Source organism: Sarcophilus harrisii, chromosome 4 (genome assembly GCF_902635505.1).
Source record: "Sarcophilus harrisii chromosome 4, mSarHar1.11, whole genome shotgun sequence".
Taxonomy (NCBI): domain Eukaryota; kingdom Metazoa; phylum Chordata; class Mammalia; order Dasyuromorphia; family Dasyuridae; genus Sarcophilus; species Sarcophilus harrisii.
Genome location: NC_045429.1, coordinates 394604714 through 394629728, shown reverse-complemented (window position 1 = coordinate 394629728; position 25015 = coordinate 394604714). Strand labels below are relative to the sequence as shown.

The 25015-nt window shown below is 38.3% G+C and overlaps 1 protein-coding gene across 2 annotated transcripts in view; it reads right to left on the bottom strand.

The window, feature by feature from the left end:
- SLC44A3 (solute carrier family 44 member 3) overlaps positions 1-24291 on the bottom strand; it is a 98671-nt gene extending 74380 nt beyond the window's left edge. The window contains exons 1-5 of one of the 2 annotated variants that reach the window (XM_031967113.1): positions 24071-24291; positions 23296-23403; positions 18813-18955; positions 13047-13183; positions 11882-11975 (exon numbers count right to left, since the gene is read on the bottom strand). In XM_031967113.1, the coding sequence (XP_031822973.1) occupies positions 11882-11975; positions 13047-13183; positions 18813-18955; positions 23296-23403; positions 24071-24097 (509 nt within the window). In that variant the 5' untranslated portion in view covers positions 24098-24291. The remainder of the gene's footprint in view (positions 1-11881; positions 11976-13046; positions 13184-18812; positions 18956-23295; positions 23404-24070) is intronic. The other variant, XM_031967112.1, reaches the window with a different exon arrangement.
- Positions 24292-25015: the final 724 nt, after the last annotated feature.

Genomic DNA, 25015 nt, shown 5'->3' with positions numbered 1-25015 from the left:
AAATTGAACCCTTCCTTCAAACAAAGAAAAGCATCAAAGCAAAATAGCTAATATGATGACAATATCTAATTGTGAATTCTGTACTTCTAGTTCCCCACCTATCTACTACAGGGAGGGAGACACATTTCATCAGTTTTCCAGAGCTGAGACTATCTTTAAAATTCATTCGTTTTTAGGGTTGTGATTAATATATGCACTGTGTACAGTGTTCTCATAGTTATACTTTCCTTACTTTGCAATAAATCATACAAGTCTTTCCCCCTGTTTCTGAATTCCCTAATTTTCTATAGAAAAACAATCCCATTACATTCATGTGGATATTTTGAAGATGATAAACTCTGTGGTTGCTTCTAGTCATGAGGTAACCCATTGCTGCTATTCTGGTAGGTCATAGTAAGCCTTGAGCGCTCCCTTGGTCATTTTCCTTCCTTATGACAGTAGCCACAGACAATGCTATGCCAGTTAAAAGAAAGAATTTCTGGCTGGCTATCTTGACTTTGACTTTTTAGGTGAACTGTAGGGGTCTCTGGGGTTACCATTAGAGCAGCATGGAGGTAGAAGGGGAATCTTAATCAGTTCCTCCAGCATTCTTGAAGGGGATAAACACAGACAAGAAAAGCATATTTCTTTTCACCAGCAGAGTTGTAAGGACAGTGCTGAGTAAAGGTGAAGTGAGAAATAAATATCCATCAGCAGCACTGCAAATTGCTTTACATTTTGATTATAAGAGACTATAACAATAGTTAGAAGTTTCTGAATCTGTTTCATTCTGTTCATTCATGCTTATGGAATGTCCTGTACTGAGCATTCCTCTCGTGTGAAGGAAGAATTATTTGTCCCACAACTGATTCATATTATATACTGGATTCCTTTGTAAGTTCTTACTTTAAGGAGACCTAGATATGAACCATCACCCATGTCTGAAGCAATTTTTTCCTAGAATGTTGGGATGAGAGATTTAACAAGTTTAAGAATTTGAGAAAGGGATCTTAATCATTTTAAGTGAAGATGTGCTTCTCCTAGGACTGAATTCAATCTAAACTGCATGCCTGGGTATAGAACTGGGAGTTGTATAAGTACTCCAGATCCCGCGATCTCAGTAGTGATGCCTCAGTACTAGTTTCACTTCTGTAGTTTCCAAAAGCTTCTCTCTGCCTAGCCAATACCCCATTACCTAGAATGCAATCCTTCTTCATATCTGCCATTAAGAATCCTTGTCTTCCCTTCAGAACTTGACTTTATGAAACCTTCCATTATTCTCCCAAATGTCAGAGCATTCTTCTTCAAACAATCTTGCTTTTAGCTGGCTATATTTCCCCAGAGAAACTATAAGGTCCTTGAGGCAGGGATTAATATGTTTTTGTCTTTGTATCTTCAAAGCCCTGCATATGGGAAATATTCATTAAGTATCTGATGAACTAAATTAGGAGCCTATAACATACGCAATTTAACATATAATCAATTAGTGAATGAATTAACAAGACAGTACTTGGAATAAATGATACCAAGGCCAGGATGTCCCTATCTGCAAACTACTCAGTTTTGTTCTGTTCAGTGCAGCCACTCAAAAAACCCCAAGACACTACCTACTCTAACTCACTTGATCTTGAGCCTGGCCTGGTCTCATTTTCATATTAAGCTAATTCACATTTCAAGGAGCACTGGAATATCTGCAAACCACTTTAGGATGCCATTTTCCATTATTTCATATATTTATTCTCCTTTCTCTCTTTTCTACCTCATTCTCAGTTATAACTTCACCACTAACTATATCACTCTTCTGTTTATCTTACCTCTTTTCTCTCTCCTAACAAATCAACACTCTCTCTCTCTCTCTCTCTCTCTTTCTTTTTTTTCTCTTTCCTTCTCCTCTCTCTCTCTCTCTCTCTTTCTCTCTCTCTCTCTCTCTTCCCTCCATCCTATTCAACATCACAGGAAGACCACTCAACATAACTGTGATCTGCAAATATGGCCAATGAGTTGATTTTTTTTTTTGCTTGACTTTATTCATATTATAAAGGAGGATATCTTTTTGGAGGACATAGTAATCAGAGAAAGGGATGGAGGGAGTGGGTATTACCCCCCAAAAGGGAGCCATGAAACATTTTAAAAATTCACATTAGATAAAAAAAGAAGTACAATTTCACTGAGCAATTTTGTCACTATCTTGAAAAATTATATATATATATATACATATGTAAACATTTTATAGAGGAGAAGGACTGATCCTGTGATTTCCTTAACAGAGGAAATTCTTGAATTCCGAAACTTCCTCTATCAGTGAAGCTCAGAAACTCTGCTTCAACTTACACTGCACTGAGAAAATGCTTAGAGGGATGTCAAAACACAGTGTATGCATGAGTGTGCACATGTCTGTATGTGTGTATCATAAGATTCAAAAAGACTGAAGAATTAAGAAATCAGGATGCTTGAGAGAGCATCATCACCAATACTGAAGTGCCTTCATTAAGGACAGGAGTTGGGGAAAAGAAAAAGACAGCTAGATAGGAATGAACTCTTTAAGAAAAGAGGAATAACTTGGAGGCTAGGAGAGAACAAACAACAATGTCAACAGCTAGCATTTGCATAGTGCTGTAAGGTTTATAACAGGCTTTACAAATAGTATCTCATTTGTTCCTCACAAACAATCTTGGGAGGTAGGTATTATTATTAGATCCATTTTTCAGATGAGGAAACTGAGGCAACTAAAGGTTTCAGGGTCACAAGGCTAGAAAGTATCTGAGGCTGAGTTTGAACTCCGGATTTCCTGACTCCATATCTACTATGTCCCCTTGCTGCCTCCCAGACGTAGATTGGGTAATACATTTTAATGGAGTGAAATTTGCAGGAGAATTTGCTGAATGATAGCAGCAAAAGTTGAATGGGGAGGTTGCATTGGGGAAAGAGGAGTACTGTGACTCCCCTCCAGGTTCAATATTCTCTCTGCTGCTGGGATAACCTTCCTTTCTTTAGGTCCCACCAATGTTGTTTAACTTTAGAGAAGACTTTTTAGTTTCCTGAAAAGAAGGATTGGTCTTTCTTCTGTAATCCCGCCCTGCAAGTGTGTAGGGACTAATGACAAAGCTCTTCAGGGGAAGGAAGATGGTAATCAGGCTGTGAGTCTGGGAAGAAAAAAGTTGGAATGCTGTTGCTATATGAAATTCAGGGGCAATGAGAGATGGATAAGGAAAGCAGAAATTGCTCTAGAAGAAAAGACCCCCACTGTATGTAGCTCTGAGTATGAGGGAGGTCCTCTATTTTCTTCTCTAGAGCTTGTTACCCCTTTCATACAGATCTTTCACTATATAACGTTAGCAGGTTGTTTGGGCATTAGGTTTTTTGGAGTTTTTTATGGTTGTTTGCTTTTTTCTGTGAAGCCTCCCTTATTTTCCCATTATTAGAGCTTTTTTCTTCCTCAAATTTCTCTGTACCATACTTATTTGTGTCCATGCTGTATTCCTCAGTAGAATATAAGCTCCTTGAAGGTAGGAACCCTATCGTCTCTGTCTTTGTATCCAAGTAGCTTGGGAAATTTTCAGTTTGGGCATTTTGTGCCCAATGATGACTGAAGCCCATTTATGACTTAATAGATAAAAGACCTAAGGAGAATGACACAGTATATCTTTGGAACAACCCTGAACAGAATTATCTTGTGGGATTCCTTGCTACTTGGTACTGCCACTTTCTGTATTTTAGATTTTCTGGGATACACTGAGGTGTTGGTAATAAAAGTGAGGGAAAGGGAAAGCCTTGTCTGCAGAGTCCCTGAAGGACCCAGATGTATGCAAGTCCTGTTTGCCACATATGCCATGGGGGTCAACAGCTACAAAGCCCTAACTCAGAGAATCATGATTGACCCTTTTTCATGCACCTGGGCCCCCATGACTTTAAAGGAGTTGGAACCCAGCAGTACTGGTAGCTCCTACAAAACCTGAACCTCTGGAAGTCTAGACAGGAGCATGAAACTGAAAGAAAGTTGAGCAGTCAGATGTTCCCAAGGAAAGCACCATTGACCCTTCTTCAGACATGAATGTCTTACCAGAAGAGGAGTTGGAGGGAGGGATACAGAGGAAACACTTCTTTTTCAGAAAAAGCAAGAAATGGAAGATATTATCTTCTTATCTTTGCTGGACCAGTTCCTTGAACCCACCCTCACAATTAGTTTCCTAGATTCTTACCCTTGATTTCTCTACACAAGGGTAACTGATGAATGCTCAACTGTCTGCCAAATTCTGCCCCCACTATTGTCAGCACAAATCGATGGCTGAACTAAATGCCCTGGACACATTAAGAAACAACTTCCTGGTGATTATTTGGTAACAAAATGTCCCTAAACAAAAAAAGATTTCAAGAGTGGCCAGAGACACCTAAAAATTGAATAGCTTGCCTTCGGTCACATGATTAGTAAATGTTACAGGCAAAATTCTATCCATTACACTGAGCTGCTTCTCATAAGACTGCCCTGATTATAGCAGGTACTTATTAACAACAAATTATTGTATATTTAAAATTGAAAGTCTAACACAATACTGGGTAGGATAAGCTGGGAAAAGAGAGGCACTAGGCTCTTGTATTATCTGCTGAGCCATGCTTCCATTACTGAGCAAAGCGATTTTGTGCCTCTACAAACCTGGAGGGTGTCCTTGATACTCAGACATTGCTGGAAAGGGTGGATCAGCCATCCCAGTGACTGATTAAAAAAAAAAAAAAAGTAAACAATTGGCTTAGTCAAAGAGAAGTATTTGGAAAATGTCCTTTGGTGCCACAGCCAAATGTCTCAAATTTAATAGTCTCCTGGGCTTGCCAGTGTTAGGTCAGGATAAGATTTTTACCTCTTAAAAAAAGAAAAAAACACCTTAGCAGCACAACCCGAAATAAAATACCCTACTCCACCTGCCTATAAAAGGGGATAGAATTATGGAGATAATCTTAGTCCCCTTCAGCTCAAGAAATGTCATTCATTCAAGAGGGAGAAATGGATTTGTTCATCTTGGTCTTCCTTTAAAGAGCCAGCATTAGGAAATGAGTGTTTATAGGAGAGCAATGATATCATGGCATAGCTGCAATGCATGATATAACATTTATTTTTAACCATCATGGGATTAGATGGATAATTCATTCTTCTGGTATGATTATCCACCTGAACTTTAACTATTAGTTTTGCTTTGAATTAAAAATATACAGCAGAAAAAAGCTTTATGAATGAATATACATTACAGGTCACAGTGGAGAGAATGCTCAAGGGTGTATGTCTGAATTCCACATCACATACTTACTAGGCAAGGAGATGCTGGGCAAGTCACCTTATCTCTTTGAGTCTCAGTTTTCTGAGTCTGCAAAATGGGCATAGCAACTAGCTCACAAGTTGTTTTGAGATAAATGAGATAACATTAAGTACTTTTACAAACATTAAAATACTATGCAGATGAGAGTTATCACAACTCAGTAGGAAAAGAGAAAGTAATCCAAAAGCAATTTCCCATAACTTTCTTATAAGTTACAAAACAAATTCTGATCTGTATTTCATGAAAGTTATTGACTGGAATCTCACAGTTCAATCCCTTTTCTGTGACTGTTTGTGATCCCATGTGGGGTTTTCTTGGTAAAGATAGCACAGTGGTTTGCCATTTGTTTCTCCTGCTCATTTCTACAGATTTACAGGAAACTGAGGCAAACAGGGTTAAATGAGTTGCCCAGAGTCACACAGGTAGTGTCTGAGGTCACATTTAAACTCAGTTCCTCCTAATTCCAGTCTTGATGCCCTATCCACTGCACACCTAGCTGCCTTCTGGGATATCTCCAGGCTGAAAAAATCATAAGGCCAATCAAAGAAAGGAGAGCCCCAACCAGCAGGATTTTAGAAAGACTTGGTTGAAGAACCAAGACAAACACATTTATCACTTGTTATTGATTTGTTTTTGTTCTGCTCTTTTAAATGGTTTTTGTTAGCGTTTATTCCTTCTTTTTGTGTCCTTATTTTGTAGTTTTTGGTGATGGTTATTAAGTTTATATAAAAACAAATGAAAATTAAAAACTCAGGGGCACTGCCCCAAATCTTCCTGTGGCATTCAAATCCCATGTTCAGTGAGAAGAGCAAGTTCAGTTAGCCCTGGTTACATTCCAACTTTAAAAAGCTCATACTTTAACTGCTTCACGAGTTTCAAGCAGTACTCTTTGTATTTTTCTGTCTTCAGCTGTTGTATAACTTAGATGTGAGTTATTAAGACATTTGCTATTTTCTTCGCCAGCATGGCTATATTTCACCAACGTATGTTTGACATCTCAGAGGAGACTCAGAAGAGAAGACATTCCTGAGGAAGGGAGTGGATTGCTTTCCTCTCCAACAGTTCTCCTCGTCTCTCAGATTTACTGAGGACAAATGGCACTGACTCTAGAAGAAATAGCACAAGAACAACTCCAGAAGTCTTTGATCTCCAATTCTATTACTGAATGCCTATGAGGTGCTTGGTCTTGTCATTTCTTATCTTTAAAGTATCAATATTTCTCAGGTGCTTTACACAAAGAGAATGCAGAGACAGTTTTAGCTACTATACGGGTGAGAGGCACAGGATTGCTGCTCAAGGTGCAAAGGATAACATCAGAATGGAAGAAGAAAGGAAGAACTTAAATTTTTCATTCTGAGAACATGAATGACCTAGTTAGTGATTGAAAATGAAAAAACAAAAGTAGCTAAAAGAGGGTCAAAACCCAAAATGAGCAGGGAGATAATAAGAAAAGACCTAATTATCCTCGATGACTTCAAGGTAACAAGCAAATGATTAATATATCCCCATGGACTCCAAATGCTGGCAGATAAGATTACTGAACTAGTGAAACTGATCTTTGAAAAATTATAAAAATTATTTTTTGGTTTGGTGGTCATAATACAAATGTAAAGAGATATGCATAGATCTGTCTGTACTCCAAAAAAAAGGAGTAGTAATAAAGCTTTTTTTTTTTTTTTTAAGAAAGGAATATTATGGAAAGTGGAAGAAGTAGCAGAGAACTGAAAAGGCAAATAGCTCAGTTTTCAAAAAAGAAAATTAGATCTTCACACTATAGACCAGTGAGCTTTAATTTGATTCCAGATAAAATTTATAAAATACTATTAAAGAGATGATAAGTGAACATCTAGAAAAGGAAGCAATAATATAAAGAGTCAGCAGATTTTCATGGAGAATGTCACTTGATTAGTAGATTAAGGGAATATTGTTGACATAGTTCAACTAGGATTTAGTGAAGCATTTGGAATTGAGAGGCAAGGTGACAGACATAGTAAGGTGGTCTCAAAATCAGGGAGATCTGGATCCAGATATATATGGATGATTATACGATCCTGGGCAAATCATTTAATCTCTCAGTGCTCTAAGCTACTTCCTAAGAATCTAAATTGTAGAGTAGGTACTGACCTGTACTGGTGCATTTCTTTTTTGGAATAATATCAACAAAAATACAAATCCAGGTCCTTTCACTATTTGATACTGACTAAAGCTATTCTTATGTATAAGATGAAGAGATATACAGGTCTAGGTGAAATGGCAAAAATCTCTGAGGGAGAGACAGGAAGGAGCCCATGAGAGATAAATCAAAGCACTATTACCACCTTGATTGCCATCTCTCCTCAGACTCTGGCAGAGGCGGCCCAGGATTCTGAACCAAAATGGCTTGGGAATAATAGTGTTTTTAAATTACAAGACTTACTTTGAGCCTAGCCCCTCAACACCCATCACTGAGAAAAGAAACTATTATAAAGATAGGGCTTACTTTCCTTATTACCCACTGCTTCAAAAAGGTATTTAAGTATATAGTAGCTACCTCTAGACCACTAGTCCTACTCCCCCCCTCTTCCCCCCCCAGCCCTCCTAATCATTACTCAGGGAAGGAACTCTGGAACTGTTCTGTAACTAACATTACAAGGGACAGATTGGTTGAACAATGTTATAGAATAATTTCAGAACTTTTACAGTGTGGTTTATGTACAATATATTACAAATATCTGTCCTTCAATGAATCTGTGATCTCATCAGTGAGAACTCTGCCTCTGACCATTGCATATAATCTTATTTGAAAGTATGCTATGGTAGAAAGAGAGTTGTTCTTATGATTCCAAAGATCTGTGTCCAAATCCTTAACTAGCTCTCTTACAAAAGCTTTGTGACTCTAAGTCACTTGCTTCCCTCCTCCCCAGCCTTAGTTTTCCTATTTGTAAAATAAAGGGGTTGGACTCAATGACTTCTAAGGTAATTTCTAGTTTTAAATCTATGATCCTATGATTTCCAAGGTCCTTCCCACAAAGATTACCAATCCCTTCATATCTTTTACTCCACTTGATTCTTATTTGAGACTTTCCATAAAACCTCCATAGGAATTCTACCAACTACATTATAGGTTTTCCAATGATTAGCTCATGGATTCCAGCAAAGCAATTACACTTCCTAGCTGCTGTCCTTTGCTCTTGCTATGTGACTGGGCCCTTCATACAAGAGCTAGTTGATATTTTTGAAGCTGTTTCTGACCTGTAAAGGAATTATGGGTTAAATCCTACAGCTGACTTGTTCTCCCCACGCATCATTCTTTTGCCTTCTGGGTCACCTCCATTTGGAATTCTTCTCCATAGGGTTCCATGACTCTTAGCCATGGGAACTAGGAGCACTGAGAGAAAAGTATTGCTGGAAAAATGGGCTTTGGGGAGGTAGGAAGAAAAATCTGGGAATCCCTGAAGCATTGAGTAGTTTCTCAAATGCTGTTGCTATCTATTCTGCAATTATTCAATTTGGGGGCTAGTTCATTGTTCATCTATAGCATTTGGTCAAGATACATGTATTGATAGATCAACTCAATGGGTTGTTTATCCTATAAAGCCAGTCAGGTTTTTATGGGATAGGGCACTGAACTTGGAGATGCAAAGATCTGAATTCAAATTCTGCCTCAGACATTTACTATCTGTGTGTGATTCTGGGCAAGTCATTGTAATTTCCTGCTGACTGAGTTTCCTCAACTGTAAAATAGGGCTAATAATAGCACCTACCTCTCAGGGTTATGAGGATCAAATAAGATAACAGATGTAAAGCGCTTTGCCAGTGTTAAAGTACCCTATAAATGTTTTAGACAGTTTTCTAGGATCACACTGTCACTGACTGTGTGTCCAAGGAAAGAAAGACCCGAATCTAGCTTTTCTTGACTCTAAGGCCAGTTCTCTTCTTCCACTATTACTACTACTACTGTTATTACTACTACTGATAATTACTAATGTTTATACTGAATACTACTGGTACTAGTACTAGTACTACTGATAATTGCTAACATTTATATAGTGCTTCCTAGTACTATTACTACTACTTATAATTGTTAACATTTGTATATTTATATGTGGTAGTATTACTACATTACTACCACTAGTGATAATCGCTGACATTTATAGAGTACTTACTATTACTATTACTACTGTTATTGAAAATTACTAATGTTTATACAGTGCTTATTATGTGCAAGCACTATGCTAATATCTAAATTTTAGATATTATATACTATACTCTTAGTCATTTCTGACTTTTTCTGATCCAGTTTCAGGTTTTCTTGGCAAAAAGATATTGAAGTGGTTTGCCATTTCCTTGTCCAGTTCATTTTATAGATGAGAAAACTGAGTCAAACAGGATTCAGTGACTTACCCAGAGTCACACAGCTAGTGTCTGAGGGTGGATTTGAACTCAGGAAGATAAGTCTTCCTAACCCAGATCTGGTGTTATATCCATTGTGCCACTTAGTTACCTATAACACTATACTATAATATCTATATTTTATAACCTGACCACCAGCATCTACACCTCATAAGTCCAACTGACACAGACACTCTTTTGGTTAATAAGCATTGCTTGACCAAACTTCCCTTCTAAAAAAAAAAATTTCACTGACCTTTTTCACAATGATTTCTTGATAGAAATATCATCTTTACCCCTAAAATTGAACTTTCTTTTTAAATAAAAAGCTAATCTCTTTTGACTGGTTACAGGTCTAAAATATAATTGAGGTAATAATATATTAATGATGGTATTGCGAAATAACATTGCACAAGGTAACTTGTATAGAGGGTGTGTCTATAAACAAAATGGCTTTGAGCAGACAATAAATGTAGCATTTATCTCTGACATTCAGCAGGCACATTATCATGGGGAGAGGAGCAGGTGGTTTTTTCCTCCCTTACTGCCTCTCAATTGAGGTGGTCATAGGATGAGTGGGGAGAACTAAAAGGTCCTCCCTTATACCACCTTGTGCTATCCAACATCTTCTTGCTTAATAGTTTGATTTAACTTCTATTAGCTTCTTAGCTAGGTGAACTTAAGCATGAAATCTATCCACCCTTAGCTCAATTTTCTAAATTGCATAAGCAGAGATTGTTTCTTGCATTATGGAATTCTCATTGTTATTACTAGCATTTAACTTGCTCCAGACGGCAGGAAAACATATCTTTCTGTATCTCCAAATTATCTAGTCCTGGGCTTGATTCAGTAGGCATTCAATGAATATTGTAGTCTAACAGTTTACAATGTATGGTCTTTAGACCCATAGAGGTCAAGAGACCCTTTGTGAGAGTCTTCAAGTTAAAAATAATTTTCATAATATTAAAACACTATTTGCATATACAAATAACTCTTTCTTTTTCCTACTATATATCTGACAAGTCAGATTTTCTTTATTTTTTCAACTAAAGCAACATATTGAATGCAGAAGTAGATATGAGAACTTGGATAATCTTTTATATATATATATATATATATATATATATATATAGAGAGAGAGAGAGAGAGAGAGAGAGAGAGAGAGAAAGAGAGAGAGAGAAAGAGAGAGAGAGAGAGAGAGAATTACAAAATTAAAAAAAAAACACCATTCTTCTTTTGAAAAGAATTTTTTTTTTTCTGAAGCAACTGGGATTAAGTGACTTGCCCAGGGTCACACAGCTAGAAAGTATTAAGTGTCTGAGGTCATATTTGAACTCAGGTGCTCTTGACTTCAGGGCCAGTGCTTTATCTACTGTGCCATCTAGCTACATGTGAAAATTTGTTTTGGAAAGCATAGTTACTTTCCTTAAAAAAAAAAATACTATTTATGTTATCAGGTATAGGTGAATAGTGATTATTTTAAACACACAAATATTTAAATTGGAATCACTTTTAATATCTGGTATGGCAAATATCAATAGATATAACCTACATAAAACAAAATTCTTTGAGTACTCAGTTTGTAAGACTGTAAAGGGGTCCTAAGATTTAAAAAAATATATTGAGAATTCCTATTGTATCACAGTGAAAATAGATTAGAAATCTAGTCTACCAGCAGCCCTGGATCTGCCTCTTTCTTGTAATATGACTTCAGACAAGTCATTTTTTTTCATTTTTGAGCTGATTTTATGCATTTGTAAAGTGAAGAGATGGACTAGATCAGAGGAGCCAAACATCTGCTCTCAACCTTCTCAAGTGAGAGTTGAACCACATTAAAGGGAAGTAGTTAACAAAATAAATTTAAAAAAAAACAATAGAACATAAATAATGTTACTAAATGATTTTCTAAGTCAATATGTAACTAGCCATAGAGGTCCATGTGTGTGAATTGTCTCCATTTCTTACCACTTGAAATGGAATATAAATTTTGGCATACTATCTGAAGTTTTGGTGGCAAAAAAACCCAAATAAAATTCTAATTTTGATACTTACATACTACTCTGATGGACTTTGGATAAATTAATTAATCTACAAATTTAATCTCTCTGGACCTCAGGTTCATCTGTAAAATCAGGGGTTGGCCTAGATAGTCTCTGAAGCCCCGTCAAGCTAGCTCTAAAGTTAGGATACTATGATGGGCTATGACTGTCTAGGCAATATCTTACCTTGGTGGAACAGGTAGCCTAGGGCACAATGAGGCAGCACTTGGATTTTGGGTATAGTTGACAGAATTCAAATTATAAACACAAAGGAATGAACCTAAAAGCACAAAACATAGATGAGAAGCTGGTGAGTTTGGTGGGTTCTGAGGGTTTATTTGTATTTCAGTGATTTAGCTCGAATCCTGCCCAGGAGGAAATCTTCCCTTCAATATGTCTAGCAGATGGTTGTCTCTCATGTCAAATAGTGCCAATTCCCTTGTTCTGAGATATCGATTTCCCCCTTTATTGAACAGTGGGTGAAATAGCGAGTGAGTGAGCCTGAAGATGATGGCTGATTAGAATTCAAGTCAATTGAGATGTCCCTTCTACCTATGGCTAGCCCTCTTCTCAATTTTTTTTTTTTTTTTTTTTTTTTGGTGTGGTAATCAGGGTTAAGTGACTTGGCCAGGATTGAACAGCTAGTTAAGTGTAAAGTAGTTAAAGTCAGATTTAAAGGTCTGTGCAGTGTTCTAGGTGCCCTTGCCTATGGCTCTCTTAATGAAACTTATATGACCCAGCAGCAGTGGTAGGTATTAATTGTAGTAATGGTAGACATTACCACACAGCTGGGTGGTACAAGAGGAATACTATTTTTGGAGTTGGAAATATAGTTAAAAGGCAGTTAATTTGGGGAGAAAAGAAAGATCTGAAGGTTTTAATAGACTTCAGGTTTCATGAGTATTGTATAGTGTATAGTATAGACAAAATAAGTATATTTCTTCATAATCTGCATTTAGGGACTTTTCTTCCTTTCCTTCTTTGAATTAACATACTTCCCTCTCTGAATTAGCACACTTTCCCCACTGTTCTGTTCAGCAATAAATCAGTTACATATATACTGATCCACTTGTTGAATAGTGGCAATCTCCATGGGAGAAGAAATGTTCCCCAACCTTGAGTACACATACAAAGAGGAACTAATGTTTCAGATAAATATAGACACACCTGGATAAAACTGGACAAGCTGTAGAGAACTCTATCATCTCTATTATCCAATGCAAGGAAGTAAAACACCCCAAGAAACTCAGCTCACAATATCCCCCCTCATGAAGAGGACTGCATGTTACACTTCTTAAGTTTCAGATAGGTAGGGGAAGGGGGGAGCCGGTCTGTGCTGCCTAATTCCTACCATTGTTCTTGGCGAAGAGCTGGATGTCTTCCAGGGTGTCTAATTGTTCTTCAGGACAACTGGATACACAGAGAGCAATGGAATTGATTTTGAGGTCTTTGGTTTCCAAATTACAGGAATTCATAAAGAATACATGCCTAGGGAGAGGAGAGAATTATGTTTGAGGTCATTTTTCTTGTTATTTTTAACTGCAGCCTTTAAAGTATTTGTGGGCAGCTAGATGGCACAGTGGTTAGAGTGTTTGGCCTGGAGTCCAAAAGACCTGAGTTTAAATTCAGCCTCAGACACAATCAGCTGGGCAACCCTAGACAAGTCACTTAACCTTCTTTGTTTCCTCATCTGTAAAGTGAACTGGAGAAAGAAATGGCAAACTACTCTAACTCTAAATCTGAGTCTATGATCTTATGATATCTATACTGGGTACTAAGAAGGAGTATGAATAAAGTTCACAGGGCCCTAACATTATCATGTCTATTCTTCCAAACTTAATATCTGCACCAAGACCTTTGCACTTCTGTAACTCTGGATCTGGATTTGTAAAATACATGGATGGGATTAAATAATGCCACAAGGTAATAGAGTAGATAGAGTCCAGCCTCAGACATTCATTACTTCTTGATTGACTCAAGTTTCTGAACTCTTAAAGGGGTATAACAGCATCTACCTCCTATGGTTGTTTTGATGATCAAATTATACACACACACACACACACACACACACACAGACATGTGTGTATGTGAGAGAGAGACAGAAACAGAAATAGAGACAGAGCCAGAGAGACAGAGAGAGAGCCAGAGAGACAGAGACAGAAACAGAGAGACAGAGAAAGAGAGAGAGAAAGACAGAGACAGAGAAACACACATAGAGAGACACAGAGAGACAGAGAGACAGAGAAACAGAGACTTGAGGCAGTGCCTGACATACAGTAGTCAATAAATGTTCGCTTCCTTCCTTTTAGATGATCTCTAAGATCCTTTTGGTCCTATGAGACTGTGATCCAGATCAGAAGTGGCTACTAAATACAGCCTGGACACAGTTTGTGGTCAGTTGCCTAAAACATACTTATATATATGGATTTGTTTTCCCCCTCATTAGAATGTAATTTTGGGAGTAAGGATTGTTTAATTCTTTTGATCTTGTGTCTTCAGTGCCTAGAAAGTAATAGCACATAATAAATCTTATGCTATTAATATTTAGTATATATTATATATAGTCTTTATCATGGATTAATGTTTATAATATTAATAATAAATAATAAAGTTTATAATATAATAAAGTATAATAGCACATAAATGCTTGTTGATTGAATAAAATAAGGAGGTAGCATGGTGGAATTGAATGAAATAAAGGCAGACTTCAGGTTCTGCCTCTTACATAGAATGATAATGTGACCGAAGGCAGAGTAGCAGGGATGGGTGAGATGTCTCTCTAAATGCCCCTGGCAACTTTCTAAAACTGTAAACTACAACTGAGTTGCTGCTCTGTGTCTAAAGAGGTAGATTCCATGCTGACAGTTCCCACATGAATGAGATTACAAATCCCAAACCAAAACAAGATATATTTTAAACCTGAATGTGTACAAGTAAGTTTTCACATAATAACTTTCTGCTGAGAGGGGAAGGTGGGGGGACTTAGGGACAGAGGCAAGGGATAGGACAGAGGGAAACAACAGACTCGTTCCTCTTGCACAAAAGCACTCAAATAAGTAGATATTTCCAAATACATATACATTTTGTATAGGTTAGCCCTACATGTGGCTCTTTCCCCTCTGCATTCAAAAAAACTCTTGGAGCTACATTTGGGGCTTGGTCTAGGTAGAGCAAAATTATGTGATTGAGGCTGGGCATCCTCCTTCACTGGGCAGAAATAGTCCCTTTCCTTCCCTCTCCCTCCTGACCATTTCAATACTCCCCTATGTTGCTGCCAGGGATGGAGGAATTTCAAAACCACCACCAGCTATATTCCTTTCCTTCTGCCCACTAATACACTCAGGGGTCCCATCTCTTATAACCCCACTACCATATATTTTTCTAGACCACAATTCCCTTCTCCATTACCATCTCCTCAAGTTGTTATATCCTTCTTCTTCACTTTATTTCCAAAGTCCCCCCCAAAGTTCTTGATGCTGATGTTATCTGCCTCAACTTTTTTTTAATTAAAGCTTTTTATTTTTTAAAACATATGCATGAACAATTCTTCAACATTAGTCCTTGCAAAATCTTGTGTTCTAATTTTCCCTCCTTTCCCCCATGCCCTCTCCTAGATGGCAAGTAGTCCAATATATGTTAAACATGATAAAAATATATGTTAAATCCAATATATGCATACATATTTATACAATTATTGTACTACACAAGAAAAATCTAATCAAACCAGTAAAAAAAAAATCAAGCAAAATAAAATGCAAGCAAACAACAACAAAAAGAGTGGGAATGTCATATTGTGAAATGCATTCAGTTCCCACTGTCCTCTCTTGGAGTGTAGATGGCTCTTTTCATCATTGAACAATTGGAACTGGTTTGAATCCTCTCATTGTTGTTGTTGTTTTTTTAATTTATTTTTTTATTTAATAGCCTTTTATTTACAGGTTATATGCATGGGTAACTTTACAGCATTAACAATTGCCAAACCTCTTGTTCCAATTTTTCACCTCTTACCCCCCCCCCTCCCCCAGATGATCTGCCTCAACTTTTAATTCATTCCTCTCTCCCCTAAAATGAGTTTCTGTCCTCAGTTTCCTGAAACTGTTCTTTCCAAGCTTCCTAATTCTCCAATCCAAAAAGCCCCTTCACGAGTTCCCTTAACCAGTGAGTGAGTCTGTAATAGGGAAGTTGTCTGTTACTGTTACTGAGTTGTTTTTAAGTCACATCTGATTTTTCCAGACTCCACTGGGAATTTTCTTGTTGGAGATATTGGAGTAATTTGCTATCTTCTTCTCTAACTCATTTGACAGAAGAGGAAATGAGGTAAACAGAGTTAAGTGACTTACCCCTTATGACACAACTACAAAGTCCTTTGAAGCCAGATTTGAAATCATAAAGATGAGTCTTCCTGACTCCAAGCCCAGTGCTCTAATTACGATGCTACCTTGCTGTCCCTTCCAGCAATCAGCAAGATTTGAGTCCAAATGCTTCAGATACTTATGAAATCTGTGACTCGGGGCTTAATTTCTTTCATCCTCAGTTTCCTCAACTATAAAATGAGGGACTGAACTCATTGACTTTTAAGAGGTCCCTTCTAAAGTCCTAGCTCTAAATTAGTTCTATTCCATAACATCTGGTCTCATGGACTACTGATGAATTTTGGTTCTTGGACCTTTTCTATGATAAAACTTTCACACACTCTGCCCTCTTCTTTTTTGGTTCATCTCTCTGGTTCTTTTTTTCTCTTACCCTCTTTTTTTTTTGCCCCAAAGCTCTTTTTGGAAAAAAAAATATATTTATTCTATTTTTAATTCATGGAATCAAACAAGAATTTCCATGATTTAGTATAATTAAAAACTGATTGCACAAAAACTTGTAAAATACATTATGTGCAATTTGCTATTCCTTTTAAAAATACAATGAAGTTATCATTTAAATTTCTTCCCCCCCCCATCTTAAAGATGACTATGAGACACAAATATGGATCTAAGTTGTAGATATACATATAGAAATATATATACATTACACATATTATCTATCTATATATCTATATATCACATTCTATACATAGTTCTATTTAGTAGTTCTTTATCTGGTATCTCACTTTCTCTTTCCCACCCTCTCCCTTATAAATACTTACTTCACTTCTGCTTATATTATCTTTTGGGGCAATCTAATCTAGTCTTCTGGCTAGATTCATAAAAATCTAGATTCATAAAAAAAAAAAAAACCTGAACTTTAACCTTGTTTTTCCATCTTTTTGCTGAATGTTACCATTTCCACTTGAACATCCCTTTGGTATTTCTGTCTAAAACAGAAGTCATCTTCCCATCTAGAAAGGCTGTCATGTAAAAAAGAGGTTAGATTTTAATCATTTGGCCCCAAAGGGCAGATTTGGAAAAAAATTTTTTAACAAAGAAAACTACCCCAAAGTGGAATGGATTGCCTTGGGATATATCCTTGGAATGAAACCCATGCTCTATCTTTAGAGGTATTCAAGCAAACACACTGAGGATGACCAGTCATTGGGGTATGTTGTAATGAGATTCCTTTTGGGCTATAAGTTGAACTAAGTAACTCCTGATGTCTCTTCCAACTCCTCATGACCCTCCTCCTAATTTTTCCATATTTATGGTGCCACCCATCTCCCAGTCACTCAAGCCCCAAACTTCAGATTTATCTTTGGCCCTTCCTCCTCCCTCATCCCAATATGTTGAATCAGCTTGAAAGACTTTCTATCTTAACTATCTCTCTTCTCTGTCCACGTCTTTACAATCCTCCCATAATTATTCTAGTTCAGCTTCCATTACTCTTCAAAAAGACTATAGCAAGAAACAGCTTTCTAAGGGACCATCTCTCCCCTCTCCCATCTGTCCTTATATCACTGTCACAATAATCTTTTTGACAGATCTGATCATAATATTTTTCTGTGCTCGAGTGTTTAAAGCTCCCTATTCCCTATGGAGCAAAATGCAAAGTTCTTAATTGACTTTCAAGACCCTCTACATTGGGTCTAACTTTTCTGCTTTGTTTTGTGCAAATCTTTTTAGCCAGACTTGACATGTTCTTCTTGTTTAATGTCTAGAAAAAGTTTATATTGCTGTCTATTGAAATTATCCCCTCTATAAAGCTTCCCTTGATATTTTCCCCAACCTCTCCTTTGCATTCTAACACTGGGTATTTTACCTAGTGTTAGAGCTGTTTCTATAAATGTCTGACCCTTTCTCCCCACTAGACTGTATGCTCCTTGAGGGCAAGGCTATGTCTAGCCAAATGGGCTACTTTGGAAGGCAATGTTCTTCCCTTCCTTGGAGATCTTCATGTAGGATCTGCCTGCTAACCTTGTATTGCTAGTTAATTATTGTTATTATTATTATCCACTTCTTTTAGGATTTATTAGTGAGGGTTCATTTCTGATATGGGTTGGATATGAATGAGATGGCTGAGGTCTCTTCCAATCTGAAATTCCATGATTCTATGTAATTTTTCCCTTTTTATCTCGTGTGTGAGTGCAGGGTCTTCATCTAGGAATAGCTTAACTAGTATTTGTTGAGTTAAAGGATTAAATAGTCTCTGGAATCAAAGGATCTAGATTCAAATTTCATTACTGATGACTACTCTCTGAGTAAATTTGGGTAAAACACTTAATCACCCTGGGCTTCAGCTTCATCATCTGTAATAAGAGGGGATGAGATTAGATGCCACCAGATAGTTCCTAGATAGTTCCAGATAGTCCTAGATCTACGATGAATAATTAAAGATAGCTAGGTGGCACAGAGGATAGAACGGTGGACTTGCAATTAGGAAGAACTGAGTTCAGACCTACCTTCAGATACCTACTGGGTGAGCTTGGCAAGCCACTTCACCTTTGTTTTCCTCATTTGTGAAATGGGGACAATATGGCACCTACATTGCACTGTTGTAAGGATCAAATGAGATATTTGTAAAGTGTTTAGCACAGTGCTTGGCACATGGCAGGCTACTGGTTATCCTCATTCACCTTTCCTTTATAATCCGATTGCAAAACACACAATGCTACAAAAGCATCATCATCATCATGGTCACTACCTGAATCAGGGACAATGATCTTGGAGCTACTTGAGAAACTGATGCAGACACTTACTTCCTTTTAGTCATGTCCTGTCCAGAAAGAGGGGCCCCTTCCACGGGGGAGTTCTTCTTGCCACACACGTTCCCATAGCTATCATAGCCAAAGACCAGTCTTTCTGCAGCTCCAGCAATCACAGAATAGCCCATGATGAATGCCTAGGTCAAACCCAAGGAGAACAAGGGGTGAATGAAAGGCAGCCTTATCCTCACAAAACTCATCTCTAAAAATCAGAGAAACTTTGATGTGAAAAGGGAAATCTCATCATAGGATCATGGATTTCCAGTTGGAAGGGATCTCAAAGTCCAGCTTAGCCCAACTCCCTTCTTTGATAGATAAGGAAAGAGGACCCACGGATCTTCAGTAATACATGGGTAGAAAGTATGAAAGGCAGGATTTGAACCCAGCTCCTTTGCCTGAAGAGCTAGAGCTCTTTAAACTTTACCACCCATCGTCATCATCCTAATTCTCTCTTTTAATAAGTAGCATTACATCCTTTCCCATATTCCATGTTTCAGCTTCATGGTTCTTTGCTTATAATAAGCTATACTTCAAAAAAATATATATATTTTTAAAATCTAATAAGTTAAGTGGATCTCATTGCATCTTTTCATCTTTAGGTATAAGGAAATTTTCTCCTTACCCAGTCTTCCTCAAGATTAGATAATTTCAGCATTTGCTAGATGGTACAATGGATAGAGCACTGGTTCTTGAGTTAGGAAGATCTGAATTCAAATTTGGTCTTAGACATTTAATGCTTCCTAGCTGCATTACCCTGAGCAAGTCACTTAACCCCAATTATCTCAAAAAAAAAAAAATCTTACTCAGACTTCGTAATTCTTAAATTGGGCTTGGGAGATAGGAGGACTTGAACTTTGAATCAGGGCTCAAGTTCTTAATCCATAAAATGGATTCAATCAAAGGAGCACAGGGATAATAATATTTCTGATGTAAGTACACACAGGACTGTTGTGAGGATCAAATGAGAAAATCTACATAAAGTGCTGTGCAAACTTTAAGGCATCATGTCATATTGTATTGGTTGTTTTTGATTCATTTGCATGAATAAATTTCTCTTCTACTTGTTCCTGGATTATCTATAGAGAGTTGTGCTTCTACCTTCTAATTCTCTGTTTTCTCCTTATTTGGGATTCTTTCTCCTTTGAAAGAACTGGTCTGAATTCAGACAGTAAGGCTGGTTAACACAGACATTTTATTTTTGAAGAGACCATTCAAATATGAGTTCCTCCCATCAATGAGATGGAGTAAATTTTTTTCAACAATATTTTTTTTTCAAATACACGTAAAGATAGTTTTAAACATTCACTTTTGCAAAATCTCGTGTCCCAAAATTTTCTGCCTCCACCAAAATCAGTAAATAACCCAATATAGTTCAACACATGCACTTCTTCTAAACATATTTCCACATTCAGTATGTTGTGAAAAATCATATCAAAAGGGAAAGAATCCACAAGAAAAAAAAAAGCACACAAAAACAACAAAAAAGGAAAAAATACTATGCTTGATCCACATTGAGTGTGACTGAGTAGATTCTATAGGCACTATTTTCTAGTCTCCTAAAGTTAGGATTTTCTGTTTGGCCCTAATTGGATACACTCTGCTGGCCCCTACCAGGGGCAGCTGGTTTGCCCTTTCCCCATAGCTCTGATTTAGGAAAGTGAAGGCCTTGTCAGCTAAGGATTCTTTACCAAAATGAGTTTGGAACTGAAAGCTGAAGATTAAAATGACCATTTATGAGAGAAAACAGCTCTGTGCAGGAATCTACTCACCTGCCTTTAAATGTCAACATACCCACTAAACAATGTAGAAAGACATACAAATGGTGGGGGGAAATTAGTGATAAACCTGAAGGAGTGTTATATTAACTCTTTCCAGTAGACCATTACTTAAATACTTGACTGTTACCTCTCTTGCCACTCCCCCCCCAAAATCTTAGATACCCTGAAACTCTCTCCCCCAAGATCTTTCATCTACTTAGAATATTTAATTTTATTGCTATATACTTTGTGTAAGATGATAAAGGAAGGGGATTCTGAGGTGATCTAATACAATCCCTTAATTTTACAAATGAGAAAAGTAAGAATTTGAACCCCAATTCTCTGAATTCCAAATTAGGTGTAACTAATTGTTCACAGCCAATTGGCATGATGAAAGCTTTTGATCTGGTAATTTAAAAGTCATCTAGTCCCCAACTTTTTAAACAATGGTTTCCCACCCCAAGAGGGTCCCATAATTGAATATAGGGTTCTGAAATTATGATTTATTATCAACAAATGTTTGATTTGTATACCTATTTTATATACCTATATACTTGGGGCCACGCAAAAAATTTTTGGGCAAAAAGGGGTCATGAGTGAAAAAAGTTTAAGAAGCCCTGATCTAGTACAAACTTCTCATTTTATAGATGGGAAAACTGAAGCCCAGAGAAGAGGAAAGGAGGTGGGCTAGGGAATAGAACGCTGGCCTTGGAGTCAGCTGAACACACTGACTGCATTCAAATCCTGTCACAGGCACGTCATAAATACATGAACCTGAACAAGTCATTTAACTTGGGTTAGTCTCAGTTTCCTCATCTGTAAAATGGGGATAATAATAGCATCCAACATCACAACATAGTATTTTCAGCTTTTTTGTTGTTGGTTGTTTGCTTTTTTTTCTTTCTCATTTTTTTCCCTTTTTGATCTGATTTTTCTTATGCAGTATGATAAACGTGGAAATATGTTTAGAAGACTTGCACATCTTTAACCTATATTAAATAACTTTTTGCCTAGGAGAGTAGAGTGAGAGGGAGAGAAATTAGGAACACAGGTTTTACAAGGGTAAATGTTGAAAACTACTATTGTATGTATTTTGAAAATAAAAAGCCATTATTAAAAAATTTTTTTTAAATAATGGCACCAACTTGATAGGGTTTTTGTGAGAGTCAAATGTGATAACACATGTAAAACTCTTTGCAAATCTTAAAGTATTACATAAAAGCTAATATTATTGTTATTGTTGTTATTGACCTAATGTCACACAGGTAATAGGGAGTGCCTGGATTTGAGATTAGAACTGTACCGATTCCAAAACCAACCCTCTTCCCCTGGCATTACACTGCCTTTTTGGAAACCAATTAGTAGAGTCAACAATATCTTTACCAGTGTTAAAGGAGGACAAAAGTGGCACCTGCCCACATTCAATGCCAATCGGGCTCTAAGCAACAGGGATCTCATTCCAGGTGCACAGGTCTTGGAAGCTGTTCCATTGCTTTCAGAATTAATCATTGACAAGGTAGCAAGTAGCATGCCCCGACCAGGTAAGGCTAGTCCCTCTTGTTTTCAATGAATAAAAGAGTTCTTTTCATTTTCCACACTAGTTGAATTTTTAAGAAGAGAGAGAGAGACCCTTTGCAGTAATCCTACAAATTCTTCCTGCAAACAATCATACGAACTGGTATATTTTGAATTTGCCTTTGCTGGAGGAAACCCATAAACCTTTATAGTCTATGCTGGAAAGGATAAGAGAGGCAGTTGTGGGTCGTGGGGAGAGAGGGAGGATGGGATGGGGAATCAGTACCATTCACCTTAAAGTGAGGGCCAGGGTGTTGTTAACAGTAGGCTCCAGGCACAAAATATCAAAAAGTGTGTGTGTCCAAGACAACTCCCCAAAGAGTCACTTGGATACTCTCCTGGGATTTGTCTCAGTTTTAATTGCCAAGTGAGTAATCAAAATGAGTGATAATTAGAATTGTGGTTTGAGAGGAAGCAGGGACTTCTGAGAGTATCTAGACCAGTCCCCTCATTTTACAGATGAGGAAACTGAGCCCCCAAAGTGAAAGTGACAAAGCTTAAGGTCACAGGAGATATAAGTGGTAAAAATCTTAATTCCAACTGGATACGAATGTTCTGGTTATAAATTTAACATACTTCTCATCACTATGCCAGGTGGCCTTCCACAATTCTTTTCCCTGATTTCCATTTTTCCTTTTAATAAAAAGGGAAATCCCAAATCACATTCTGAGAATCATCTGTACTCTCAAACAGCAATCTCTGGTGGTAAGAGGATAAGCACATATCCCCACAGAAAACAAAATGAAGACTGGATGACATTATTATCACTTGGTAAACTCCAGTGTCAGTGTCCCTTAGAGAGTCTCCCATTAAGATCTGGCAGAAGGGCATCAGGAGAAAATTTCATATGAGTTCAGGTCACAGACCACAGGAAATTTCCAACAAGACTCCTCAGGATTATCTGCACAATACAATACACATTTATTAAGCACCTAATGGGTACATAAGCACTAGTATTTCTATTTTTATAAAGCTAGTTACAAAAAAAAGTGTCACATAGAATATATAGAGCTTTGTAGAATCATAGAACTCAGGCTTTGAGGCCCTTCCAGGCACAAGAACCGGAGTTCTAATTTAGATGCATCCTTTCATATAAATCTCTTCTTTCTCCACCTTTCCCTCCTCCCACTCCCCAACAGACTTACCAAACCAGCCCAAAAAAGAAAGAACAGGATTAACCAGGCTGGATCTGTACATTTTCTATAAATCTGGGGTCTCCACTCTCTCTGTCTCGGGTTTTCCTCCGCAGAAACCTTTCAGAGCAAGGGAAAAATATAAGGGGTGAGGGGGGCGGGAATAAAAAGCAAAGGCACTTGTAGAGGATTAGTAACCACGTGGGTCTCAACTTTCCAACCCAACCCCAGGAACTGAAATTGAAACTTTAACTTTTTGATTCATTAATAGCAGAAATAAAATACAGGGAATAATTGCTGACCCAAGGGAGGGGGTGATTGTTCAGAAATCATTTTTGAAAGCTGCATTCGCTGTGCAAATTTTAACATGCTATATAAATCCAAATTGTTATTGTTGTTGTTATTATTATACCACCTGCTCGCCGCAGCTACATACACCTGGATGCAGCTTTAACTCCAAGCCTATGGCCCTATGCTATCATCAAGGGCAAGAGCGGGGTCCCTTATTCCAGACCTTGTACCCACAGGTATTGTCCCTAAAATAGGAAAGTAAGTGGGGGGGGGGAGAGGGAGTGGAGGGTGCAAATTAGGCCACAGACTTACAGGTAGTCAGAAAGTTTGGCAGCAGCTGGAATGGCTACGCCCCACAGTTCAGCAGACTGGGGTTCCGGGCGCGCTTCGCTCCACAGCTCCCCGCTCCCTCGCCCCTTCCCCCGGGATGCAAAGGGACAGCAGGTGCGGGACCCGATGCCCACCCACTCCCTGCAGGCTCTCCGCGGATTCTTACCAGATACTCCCCTCCGAAGCACGACATCCTGCCAACGGGCTGCCACCCGCCGCCGGGGATTAGAAGCCGGGGCCACCCCGTCCTATGCCCAGTAGCCGGAGCCGCATAAGCCACAGGCAGAGCTGCCCGCAGGTGGTCGCCGTGGCTGCAGAGGGTGGAGCCGGAGCGGCCAGCGCCTCCACGTGGCCAGCTAGGGCCCGCAGGGGTGCGGGCAGCCAAGTGTCCCCTAGGCTAGTGGCCCCACCCCTCGCACCTCTCTCCGCCTCTCCCGAGCCCCGCCTCAGCATCTCTGAGCCCCACCTCCCCGCCTGCCCGCCTGCCTCTAGGCGCCAGGTGACTTCGGACGTCGCAAAAGGACCAGGACCTGGGGTGAGAGCCAGGTTCTCTCACCTGTCCCGGAAACTTCATACCCAAGGAGGGGGAAGGGGAAGGACTGGAGATCTGGGAAGTTTTCTGCCTTTCCTGCACACCGTACCTGAGAATAAATACAGAAACCCATATGTTTTTCTGGAACTAATATTGTTGGATGGAGTGGAAAAGCTACGCGAACGTGGATGCAGAAGAAATCTGAGTACAAATCCTACTTCTTAACATACTGATTGTGGAGAAGCAGCATGTTGCGGGGGATGTCCTGTGATCAAATCCCCACTGATGCCATGTTAGACTTTGAACAAAGCATTTTACTCAATGGGCTTCAGTTTCTTCAATGGGAAAGCCAGGGGGTGATATTAAGATGATCTGATCCTATCATTTGATCTCTGGGTGGCCCAAGCAACTCATTAAAAACTAAATTATTTGCCTCGGCTAATTCCCCAACCAGTAAATTCACTGGGAAGGAACCCTTTCTCACTCAAGTGTTGAAAGTACGGGAGTGTAGTGCAAGGGATAGACCATTGCCCCTAGAGTCAATTTATTAGAGTCAAACCTTTTGTCTGATACTAGCTG